The 12,814-nt window shown below is 37.5% G+C and overlaps 2 protein-coding genes across 3 annotated transcripts in view; one reads left to right on the forward strand and one right to left on the reverse strand.

Annotated features, from left to right (window-relative positions):
- Positions 1-6,366: 6,366 nt before the first annotated feature.
- On the reverse strand, positions 6,367-6,732 carry LOC117120280. Its single transcript, XM_033265290.1, has one exon. The coding sequence runs from the start codon at positions 6,730-6,732 to the stop codon at positions 6,367-6,369; it is 366 nt and encodes a 121-aa protein (XP_033121181.1).
- A 1,697-nt stretch (positions 6,733-8,429) lies between these two features.
- LOC117120287 overlaps positions 8,430-12,814 on the forward strand; it is a 22,897-nt gene continuing 18,512 nt past the window's right edge. The window contains exons 1-2 of one of the 2 annotated variants that reach the window (XM_033265298.1): positions 8,430-8,546; positions 8,961-9,055. In XM_033265298.1, the coding sequence (XP_033121189.1) occupies positions 9,013-9,055 (43 nt within the window). In that variant the 5' untranslated portion in view covers positions 8,430-8,546; positions 8,961-9,012. The remainder of the gene's footprint in view (positions 8,547-8,960; positions 9,056-12,814) is intronic. The other variant, XM_033265296.1, reaches the window with a different exon arrangement.

Genomic DNA, 12,814 nt, shown 5'->3' on the forward strand with positions numbered 1-12,814 from the left:
CGTGGATCATGGCATTGACACCTGTGTCTTATACACATCTAGATGTGTATAAGAGACAGATGTATGTATGTATATACTACTATGTAGTAGGGTGTATTTTTTTTAGTTAATATTAAGTAACATACTGTTTTAGCCTGTAGGTGAATGACCCATTGAACATTCCATTTCCTATAGTCAAACAGATACCACCAGCTAACCCCTCTCTCGGGGAGTTGGTTGGTGTATGCTGTGGACATACCTGTGGTCCAGTGTAGGAAACACCTTGTCAACATCAAATGATGTATTACCGGACACAGGAAATAGGGAATGGATAGTGACTTTGGGTGTTGCCTGAGGCTAAGGACAATAATAATTGAGCCTTTAAATGGGTAGGGTGGAGTCAGATCCCCTACATATACCTAGAATATCCAGATAAGAGAGACCATAGGCGTAGATCCCGGGGGGATGGGGGATATATCCCCCAAATATTTGACAAGGGGGGATGGTCCATTGTATCATCCCCCCCCCCAATATTTTGACAATGTATTTGATAAAATGGAGCTTTACACACTTCAAAAGACTGCCACAGAAATAATTTGCACCGTCTTATGCGCTTACAAAGATGAATATTAACATAATGTATTAATGTTGATAACAAAATTATTTTATCTGGTACCAATCTAAGCTCTTTTTTCCTTAGATGTTAGATGTGCTTGCAAAGAGAACCACATTTCACACTGAAGGGGGTGTACGACATCAGTAATTTTATGTCAATTCCAAGAATGTTTAAGGTTATATCGGTTGACGAGAAATTCATTGATTAGGCCTGTAATAGCAAATTGCATCAATTTATTTTGCAAAAACAAGGTTTCCTGCTTCAGAAGGGGGCACATCCCCTGTCCGCACAAGGGCACACATTGGCGCTAACACCAGGTGCGTAACAGGGGTCTTGGGTCAACGTGGGTATTTATTTTCCCGGTTAGTAATTTACCATACCCACACCACCCCACTCCCCATATAGAAAACAATACGACATAGGGCTTATCTTTTATAATATAGGCCACACACGTATGTTTGAAACTAAATATAAGCATTTTCATCATGGTTTTATTTATTGCAAACATATTCTTTCACCATCAATACACATTAAATTTGTCTTTCTTGAGTTTGGAACTATTATGTGTTTAAATAACTTAAAAAATAAACCTAAAAAAGCCCTAAAAATTCGCACGAAGCGCGCAAAATTTTTTAGTGTTTTTAATTCTAATTTCGTCGAAAATGTACAATTTATAGAGAAATTTATTTATGAAATGCACGCAAAGAATTTGAGAATTTTAGGCACTTTCAGAGGATGCATTTGTCAAGGGGTGGGGAAAGATTTTTCAAAGATGGATATTTTTCCCTTTGTCCCCCGGTGTTTTTAATTCTAATTTCGTTGGAATTGATCGAAACTCCCTAATGTGCAATTTTTAGAGGAAATTGCCCATGTTAACAAGAAAGGCGCGCGAAATTTGAGGTTTTTAGGCACTTTCAGGGGATGAAAAGGGCATTTATAAAGGGGTGGGGAAGATTTTTCAAAGATAGGTATTTTCCCCTTGTCCCCCAGTGGTTGCGCCATCGGGCAGCATAGATCAAAGGCGTTATGACAGTTGTTGAAGTGGAGAAGGGGTTGCAGGGTGTTGTGAGTCTGGTCATTATGATATCTTCCTTTTTATTTTTGTCTTTATTTTTCTTTTTCTTTTTCTTTCCTTTTCTTTTTCTCTTCTTTCTCTTTCCCTCCCTCTCCCCTCTTTCTTTTCTCTCATTACCCAGTCCGGTACGACGGTTTGGTCAGCCCGGTAAAAACCGTTAGGGGAGGGGCAGGTTCCCCCCACCCCTGCGGCTGTTACGACACTGGCTAACACGCCAATCATCCCACCCCAATGAAAAATACTTTTCTACGCCACTGCATTGAGAGAGACACAACAGAGAAGAAGAAAAGGAAGAAGAAGACAACACTGCGAGATCCCGATCGGAACTAACTCCAGGACACAGAAGTATAATCCTATGGTCAGATAGACTTAGGATAAATGTGCATTTCTTCTAAACGGCTGTACTTTACCATTTTTTTGCCGAATTATAATAAAAGATCACGATACTGTGCTAATCCACACCAGAAACCGGACAGGTACTGGAAGCAAATACAGCACTATTCGATTCGACTACGGTATCTGCAACTATATTTGCTGTTGGGCTTTGTTCCTGAACTTTTCTTTGAACTTTGCTACTTTATTGGATTTCGCTGATTTCGCTTTATATTCTGAACTCGATTTTTTATTGGACTTCTCACAGTAATTATTGTTCTACCAATACAAGCGTACGCTCCCGACGGTCTCACGTGAGCTCACTAGGTTAGTTAAGTTTCCCCGAGCCCCCACGATAAGTTAAGTGACTATTCGCTTACTTATATTAGTAGTCACCCGCTACATATATATACATTTTTGAGATTAAGTATTTGCTCATATCAATTGCAACAAGATTATTGTGGATTTTATAGAACATTGCTAATCTTGCAAGTTGGCGACTTTCAGCAAGAGTTTTCCATGATAGTTCGTGGATCATGGCATTGACACTAGCTGTACGTTCATATCTGTTAAGGATAAACCTAGAAGCACGGCGTTGCATCTTTTTTATTTTTCTTTTAAGAACGTCTGTGTGGGGATCCCAAACAACACTTCTGTATTCCAAAATTGGTCGGACAAGTGACTTGTAAGCTTGTTCTTTTACTTTTTGGTTATTAATATTTATGTTAGGTCTGAGGAAATTTAGTGTATTGTTTGCTTTGATTGTGGTGCTGTCTATGTGCTTGTTCCATTTGGGATCTTTGGTAATTGTTATTCCTAGGTACTTGGCATGATCTACATGAGAAAGTTGAGTATATGGAGAGTGTATGGATAATATGTGATATTTTTCTTTCTTGTGATACTAATAACTTGGCATTTTTCTGGGTGGAATTTCATCAACCAGTTTTTCTCCCACAGTGATAAAGTATTTAGATCTTTCTGCATAAGCTTGTCGTCCCCTTCGCTGCTTACCATCATGTAAATTAAGGTGTCATCAGCAAATAAACGTGTACAGGACGTTAGGTTTTCTGTGTCATTGATGAAGAAGGGGAAGAGACATGGTCCTAAGACAGAGCCTTGTGGTACACCAGATGTAACCGGAACGCTGCTGGAGGAAACACCGTCAATCTCTACTGATTGGGTCCTGCCGCTGAGGAAGTTTTTAATCCAATTGTTAGTTTGCCCATTGATTCCATACCAACGAAGCTTTTCAACAAGTCTAAGATGGCCGACCTTGTCAAAGGCTTTTGAAAAATCTAATAGGCATACATCTGATTGGTACCCATCTTGCATGTTGGTAACAATGTCATGTATGAATTCCTAAAGTTGAGTTTCACAGGATCTTTATGTTACTGTAGATAATATGCTCCATGATTTTAGAAGCTATGCAGGTAAGACTGATTGGACGGTAGTGTGCAGGATTGTATTTTTGACCTTTTTTAAAAATTGGAGTGATGTTTGCTTTTTTCCAGTCCTGTGGTACACTGCCCTCACGAAGTGACTTCCTAAATATTATGGTAAGAGGATTGGCGAGGACATCACTCAATTCCTTGAGAACTCTTGGGCTAATGTTGTCTGGGCCTGAAGCCTTGCTTGGGTCCAGATTTTTAAGAAATGTGAGTACGCCAGAGGTTGAGACATCTATGTCAGGCATATTTGGAAATTGGTATGGAGGTTGATTAGTTTTAAAGGTGGTTTCCCTAATAAAGGCTGACTGAAATTGATGTTAAAAGCATCTGCTCTTTGTTTAGCATCTGTCAAGAGTTTCCCCTCAGCTCTAATTGGCGAAACACCAGTGAAGTCCAATTTCTTATGCTTAATGAAGGTCCAAAATCTTTTCATACCACTGTAAATATTTATGTCAGAGGCTTGTGGAGTGACAATATCTTCTACGTATTTCCAATAGGCTTTCCGCAGGTCACGTTGCCAGTCTTTTTAAGATTTTGAAACTTTATTTCATCTTTAACTTTCCCATGTTTTTTACTAGCTTTGAATGTCCGATTTCTTCTCTTAATTTTTCTCTTAAGTTCTATGTCTATCCATGGATGTGAATCTCTGGTTTTATGGGGGATAAATAGATACCTTCTATCAAGCCATCCCTGAAGAGGTTCCATAGCTTGTCAATAGTTGAGTTAGATTCAGCATTAGCGATTATTTCTGCAAGTTTCTCAGTATGTTGACGGAGTCCAGCCCATCCTGCTTTTTTATATAGAGGTACTCTTCGGGGGATTTACTTCTTTCGAGTTGACTTGATTTCCAGTTCAGTATACACAGTATTATGGTCACTGATACCAGGTATAACTTGTGTTCGATTAATTTGGTTAGGTCTGTTAGTTAGGAATAACTCAAGGGTATTATTTAGTCTTGTTGTTTCTTCAACAAATTATGCCAGGCCATTATCACAAATATTTCCCCAAACTTGTTGTGGAGGTTCAGGTAGGAGTTCTTAGCTTAAGTGTCTTAGTTGCCCAATCCCATCCTGGTAAGTTGAAATCACCTCCAACTAGTATGAGGTTATTGACTCTACTCGAAATCTTAGATAATGCGTCATCTAGATCATCAAGAGCAATTTCGTCTTTAACATTAGCACGATAGTAGCCAGCAACATATAAGATTTTGCATCCTGTAATATTGATTTTAACCCAAACTGACTCCGAAGTGTTTTTTCGAGGGTTTCTTCTCTAACACTAATGAAGTCACTATTTACAGCTACAAGTACACCACAACCAGTGGAGTTTCTGTCTTTTCTGTAAACTCTGTATTGGGAACTGAAGTACTCGGTATCGCCAATACTGTTGTTAAACCAGATTTCGGGTGCAATAATAATATCAGGTTTGGTGCTGTCGATTAGGTTATAGAATGGAGGTTTTTTGTTAATTAAGGATTGACAATTTACATTAAAAATCCGTAATGGACGGGGCCCAATGGCTGATCTTGGTTTGGGCTTAGTTGGAGAGGAAGCTGCTTTAGGATGTCCAAGATCGAGAGATGATTGTGAGCCTAAGCTTAGGTCTCTAAGTACACTATATCTGTTTTCAGACACCACATCATAGAGTTCATAAGGAGTACTACTAAAATTTGGTGCGTCACACACTAGACAGGTCCAGACAACACTTGAACCCTCTAGTCTAACATAAGATGCGTCATTAATGTTTTGGCAGTCAATATGATACCTGGTTTCACATTCTTCGCACATTATCCATTTGTCTTCCCAGGTGACAGATTCTTTACAAGTACCACATAGGTATGCAGTGGATAATGAGTATTCGGTAGTTGAACTACTGCTAGACCTACTACAATTATTGCTTTCAATAGTGTTGATGGGGACAGGGTTGATCTCAGAGAAGCAGAAAATATTCGAGGATACTATAGGCCGTTTGTACTTAGTGTTGTAAGAATTTTGTTTAGGCTAAATAGTTCTTTTCCTTTAATCTGACGATTTCCCTCTGATAGGCACATTCTAATAATGAGTTGACTATGAAAGGGAAGTAATATCCATTTGATGTGTTGAGTGTCCACCAAGACGTTGTTAGGCCTGCCTTCTTCCATTAGGTTCTGAATAGCATGTCCTGTTGTTTTGAGTAGAGCAAACATAAAACTAATTCGATGGATATTGATAGTAGTAGTAGACATCATGCGGTTTCTTTAAACAAGATTTGATGCAGATACACAGCGCACAGGAGGTCCACAGTATAATGTTTGAGACACCAAAAAGACGAACGGAATTCCCGAAAATTTAAAATGGCCGCCAGGGCTAGGCTAGGCCTAGCAAGACAACAGCGAGAAACGTTAAAAAGCACCAAATAATGAGTATGAAGTAGTAAATATAAACTGTAAAAAGCACGAACACCAAAATCGTAAAGTAAGTGGTTAAAATAGAGCAATTCTGAGAGATTAAAAAAACACGTCCACTCGCCACCACACCACCAACAAATCTGGTCTCCTCAGCACATGTCCAATCCACTGCCACATCCTCCTGCTGACCTCAATGCTAATTTTATTGCAATCCATAATCCCATGAAGTTCTATGTTGCTTACCTTGTTGGGCCATCGAATCTTTAGTATTCTCCGTAGGCATTTAATCTGAAATGTATTTAACTTCTGTTCATCTGATTTGTTAATATTCCATGTTATACATCCGCACAATAACACGGGTCTAACTACGGTTTTAAAGAGCCTGATTTTGGTTTTCCTTCCATAGTGTGTAGATTTCCAGACCTTGCTCATTTTGTTAAATGCTACCCTGGCTTTGTGAATTCTGTTCTGCATTATCTTTTCCACCACCTCATTCCTTACTCACAACTGCTCCCAAATATGTAAATTCGTTTACTTCCTCTATCTCGTTTCCTCCTATCTTGATTTTTCTATCGTTGTTGCTGTTTATCTTAAGTAACTTTGATTTCTTCTCATTTACTTTTAATCCTGTTTTCTTTGCTTCCTGCACTAGCCTCTCAGTTTTCTCTTTCATCTGTCTATAGCTAGCTGATATTAGTGCGATATCATCTGTGAAGTCTAGATTATCCAACTTTGATGTAAACTTCCAACTACCTGATTCCTGTATTTCCTCCTGCTGTGGTATTTTCATTATCCAGTCAATGAAAATCCGGACATTGGGCATCCCTGCTTTACACCAGTCTTGACTTTGAACCATCCACGCTCTACTCCTTCGCAATCAACTGCGCATTCATTGTTTTCCATATATTTCTTTTATGATCCTAATTATTCTATTGGGTATGCCATATGCTTTCATTATTTTCCATAGGCTATCTTGGTGTACTGAGTCGAAGGCCTTTTCAAAGTCTATTAAGTTGAGATACAATGTTGACTGTCATTCTACAGACTGTTCGATTATGTTTCTAAGTGTGAATATTTGCTCTACTGTGTTCCTCCCTTCTCTGAAGCCTGCTTGCTCATTTCTAAGCTCTTTGTCAAACTGTTCTTTTATTCTATTAATAATAATTTTTCCAAATATTTTGCCTGCTATTGGCAGCAAGGTTATTCCTCTCCAATTACTACATACTGATAAGTCTCCTTTCTGTGGTATTCTTATGATTAGCCCTTTTCTCCATCTGTTTGGAATAGATTCCTGCTCCATCATCATCGAATAGCTCTTTGAGTTTCTTGACTGTTGTGTCTTTGTCCACTTTTAGTAGCTCTGCTGTTAGGTTGTCAATGCCCCCTGCTTTACCATTTTTGGTTTTCACCAGTGATGCTCTTATTTTTTCGGTGTATGCGATTGGCCCTGTATCGATGTCTAGTATTCTTATTTCCGTTTGCTCAATCTGTACTGCTTCCACCAGCGCTTCTCTGTTTGACATTTCGTCGAAGTATTCTCTCTACCTTTGATTTTCATCCTCATCGCTGCTAAGCTTATTACCATTTTTATCCTTCACTACACTTGCTCTTTTGGGTCTGTCATTGCATATGGTTTTGGTTATATTATATAAAGTTTTCATTTCTCCATTGCCTGCTGCCTCTTCTGCTTCATCTGCTAATTCATCAACCCATGTCCCCTTGTCCTCCCTGATACTGTATTTTACTTGTTTATCCTTTAACTTCTAATTGATCTTGTACTTTGACTTTTACGTTCTGATTTTGCTGCTATGTCCTTTCTTATCTCCTTTCTTTCCTCAATTAATTTCCAAGACTTTTCATTTATTCATGGCTTGTACCCATCCTTTCTGAACCCTAGAACCTCCTTCGCAGTTTCTTTATATACCTCCTCAAACTCATTCCATTCCTTGTTAATGTCTCTCTTCTCTATTGATTCTGTATCTGTCATTTCTTCTCTTGTTCTCGTCAAACTCCTAAAATAGTGAAGCCCCTCTGTCACTGGAACTCTATTTCTTAGCACTCTTGTAAATGAAGCTTTGATATCAGGCTTTTCTGACTTCCATACATCAAACCTTTGGGTTCTTACTATCTTCTTGTTTGCTTTCAATTTCGCTCTCATTTTTGCAACGACTAAAAAAAGGTCACTTCCTACATCCGCCCCTCTCATGGCTTTTGTGTCCATCACAGAGGACCTGTATTTCCGATTTACCAGGATGTGATCAATTTGGTTCGCTGTTTTATGATCAGGTGATGTCCATGTTGTTTTATGTACATGTTCCTGTGCCACAAATTACTATGTCGTTTAGACTACAAAATTCAACCAGTCTTTCTCCATTATCATTTCTTACGCCTACTCCATGCTTCCCCATTACACGTTCACAATCTGCATTTCTGCTCCCAACTGTAGCATTCATATATCCTGTTATAATTAGCAAATCATGCTTATACCCTATTCAGACTACACTCTCTTCCGATCGGTTGCGATGTAATCGGTGGTAATCCAAAACTGCTCCCGATCGCAATCAACGAATGCTAAGGGACCTTGTCAACTGTTGTCTGAAGTTGTTCATATAGAAATCTTCCTTCTCTTCTAAATTAGCTATATTTGTAGGTGCATATATGTGAATTGAGGTAAGCTTTCGGTATATTTGAGAATAACCTGACCATTAGGGCCTACTATTCTCTCGATAACCGGATTGCATTCCATTACTGCCACTCCGCTTTGGTGTACTCCATCCTCCTTGCCTGAGTAATATATACATGTTCCCCCGTCACTAACCTCACTTTACCACTGCCAGTCCATCTGCACTCACTGATTCCTAATATATTTAAATGATATATATAGGCCTATATATATACATTATTTATAATTCATGTAAGCCTAAGCCTATGTGCATTGAGAAACGCGCTTTATAGAATTCCTGTGTTTGAACTGTTCAGTTGCCCATTAAACTGTGAACTGTATTATTATGCAAGTACTGTAATACATTGATTAGCGTGGTGTAAATATAATTCATTGTTGTGTTTCCATGATGTTATTAATAGATCTAGTTTGTGACATCGATTGTAATCATCCATTTGTAAAATTGCGTACGGTATGGCTACCAACAAGTTCATCCTTCAGTCTGCATTACTATTGTGTATGTATGATTTGTACTTTCAGTAACCTAGCATTAGAATCAAGTTAGGCTATCCTATAATTTTAGAGATACAAGATTATTGTATCTATCATTTTATGAGATGATTGCCTGTAGGACTATAATGGAAATAGGCCTAGGCCCAAACGAAGCGTCCAAACGTAGGCTCTCCACAAAGTCGCCCAGCCGGTGTCCGGCGAATGAACGAGTGGCCCATCAAGCACACTTGTTGCCAACGAGAATCATACATGTTAAAGGAAAAACCATACACTTTCTGTGTAAAATGAAATGAGAGACAACATATGTAGAAAACAACGCAGTAGGCCTACAATTCTTTCGTAATACGATTAAAATACAAATGTAGAAACAAACGCAATATAATTTTTTTCGGAAAACGATTAAAATGTTTTCGTCTTGTAGGAACAAACGCAATATAATTACTTCGAAAAACGATTAAAAAAATTTCCGTTTTTCTCGAGTGCAGTCTAAATTAAAATGCAAAAAGCCCTTATTTTCTTTCTTACCAGCCATCTTCACAGATAAAAATAATATCTATCAACCAGCCTACAGTCAGAAGACTGTGGCTATAAAGTTAAAATACAAACTACCGTTTTTATTCGAATAAACACCACTTTAGAGCCACTAAACTCCTCATGTAAACACCCTGAAGTGTTATTTTTTTTCTCGAATACACGCCCCTTCCCCCTTAAATGGTTGTAAAAAGCAGCAGTGGCGGCGCCAGCGGGTGGCAGGGACAAGTCAAGCCCTGTCTCTTATACACATCTAGATGTGTATAAGAACTCCAGTAAAATTACATTTATTTAACCAAGTCGGGATCATAAGTCTTTTTGATCACGAAATAACACATTTTGATAGTATAATTATGTGTTGTAGTTATACATTTACAGTAAAATTAGCGGGGTTTATTTTAGTATATTTATCCATTTTACATTGACAAATAATCGCTCCATTGAATGACGCCTCCCCCAAATATAACGCCTCTCAGAAACCCTTTTCAATAAGCATTACAGGGTATGCTCTCACTTCTATTGACTCACAGGCGTTAGCAGCATGGGGGACAGGAGATACACGTCCCCCACTTTTAAAAGTAGGGAGACTTTTCGTCAATCTTTTATATCTAAAACCCCAATTTTCTGTCGTCCGGTGCCAAGGTCAAACAATGTTACAGTAGCGGATACAAATTTGCCCTTTGGCATGGTGGTAGAACATGATGTGGGGGTGCGATTTTTCTTCCGTACGAAACATATGAAACTCTACTAGGGCCGTCTCGACTGAATCGACCCGGGCCGAAAATCTCATATTGCAGAATTCAGGAGTAGTCTGGTTGTAAAACTGCTGAAATGAACTTTAGCGGGAAAAAAGTAAAGGAAAATTAATTTTTGGTTTTTCTGAATCAGCATACCCTATAGTGTCTCAGAAAAAAATCCTAGGGCTTGGGCAATTTTTTTTACAACACTTTGAAATTTTGACCTAAAATACCCTATTTTAAACTATTTAAGATGGGGGTAGGGGAAATAAATTTGTGCTTTTGGTCACTTTTACATATATTCTGGATATGAAATGTAACTACAACTTGGCTAAATAGTTAGTCATCACTCTCATTTAAAAATTTGATCGGAATGATGACGTCATCATGATAAATTCCAAGATGGCGTCCATTAAGGTGGTAAAAACTTTTTAATGTAAAAATGTTATCAAAGTTCAATATAATCCCAATGCAATATTATACGTACAGGAATAAAAAAAACATTGTTTTACCCATTATAGTCGTTCAGTGGTGGCCCCAGGGGGTCTGATAGAGTGGGTCCAAACACAGGGCCGACTAGACCCTCGGTCAGAGTCCCGGAATAACCTCCTCTGGGCTTATGGGAGAGTTTCTTTTTAGCTTTGTATGGCCCAAAATTTTGCTTTTAAGCCAAAATAATAGGGATTGGCAATCAAAATAATGTTATATGGATAAGCAAATCATTATTTGTGGTGTGCCAACCTTGTCGAGGCATCGGACGATGGGAGTCTAGGCCTGTCAGACGGGAATTCCCACCTCCCAAGCAAATTTGGAATGATGACGTCAACACACCGAATTCCAAGACTACGACAATCAAAATTAAAGGAAATGTTTACCTATTTAAATTTAATCTTTCTACACTACATTTTTCTTCATCATCATTAGTATACTATTATGTTGTTACTCTATAATATTATTAATATAGTATATCATTATTCTTATGCGTTTAAAAATTTATAGTTTATATTATTTTTTTTTACATTTTATACATTAATATTAGCGTTAGTACTGTTATTCGTGATAATGATGAGGATGATTGATGAGAATGATGTTGATGAGGTTAATGATGACGAATGATGAGAAATATCCCATCTGCCCCTCATCCTCATCTTCATTCTTGTCGTCCTCATCCTCTTCATTATCATCCTCATGATGAGGATGATGATTGATAATGATGATTAATAAGGATGATGATGATGTGGTTGATGATGAGGACAAGGATGATGATGGATGATGATGATTGTAATGAGGATGATGATGAGGATGATAATGACAGTGATGATGATAATGAGGACTATGATAATGAATGAGTGATGATGATAAGTAGGATAAGGATGAGGTTGATGATGATGATGAGAATAAGGATGATGATGGATGAGGGTGATTAATAGGATGAAGGTGATGGTGATGATGTTAACAATGATTGGTGAGGATGGTGATGATGATGGATGAGGATCAATGCCATGGCCAGGATTTTCAAACGGTGGGGGACAATATCAGAGCGGACCCACTTTACGTGTAAATTCAAACAATGTGGACCCATTTTACGCAAAAATATGAAATATCTGGACCCATTTTCTTAAATTTTACCCATATTTAACTAAATATAAGGTATCTGGATCCATTTTATGCATAAAATTACATAATTTGGACCCTTTTTTAAAATGTGGACCATTTTTTGTGGACCCATTGGAAAAACGGTGTGGGACTGTCCCAACTGTGCCAATAGCTGGCTATGCCATTGATGATGATGAGGATGATGGATGAGGATGAATATGATGATGAGGATGATGATGAAGAAAATGATGAAGAATGAGGAGGATGAAGATTATGACGATGATGATAACGACGATAGATGATTTATAAGGACGTGATGAAGATGAGGACGATGACGATGGATGAGTATGATGTGATGATGATGGTGATGATTACAACGATCGATAATAGTAAGGATGATTATAATGATTAGACAACAATGAGATTGATGATGACGATGACGAATAGGATGATGATGACGGATGATGATAATACTGTAATGATATCAATAGTGGGAATAAAAATATTATAAATAATATTATTATATAACAGTACTAACAATGTAACTCATTCTAATATTAAAATATAATTTTGAAATAACAGAAATACAATACAGTAATATATACATATTATTATAATTGATTTCAACAATAATAAATAAGCATAATACTACTATTAAAATAACAATATTTATATATATTCTATATGTGATTGCTTTGATGAGATTGTATTTTGTACAATAGTAATAATAGTAATAATAATAATAATAATAATAATAATAATAAAAATAATAATAATAATAATATAATCTTACAAAAATAACCCTTTTCTCCGCCAAGATGAATGCCATCTTGGAAATTGGCATCATGATCATTTCAATTAAAATTGATAAAGACAGTAAAGAGTAACTAGTTAACATT

The sequence above is a fragment of the Anneissia japonica genome, unplaced genomic scaffold, assembly GCF_011630105.1.
Source record: "Anneissia japonica isolate Jap-2015-1 unplaced genomic scaffold, ASM1163010v1 scaffold284947_len354889_cov159, whole genome shotgun sequence".
NCBI lineage: Eukaryota > Metazoa > Echinodermata > Crinoidea > Comatulida > Comatulidae > Anneissia > Anneissia japonica.

Coding starts and splice junctions, on each gene's coding strand:
- LOC117120280 (XM_033265290.1), bottom strand. CDS start 6,732: ATGGTTCAAAGTCAAGACTGGTGTAAAGCAGGGATGCCCAATGTCCGG.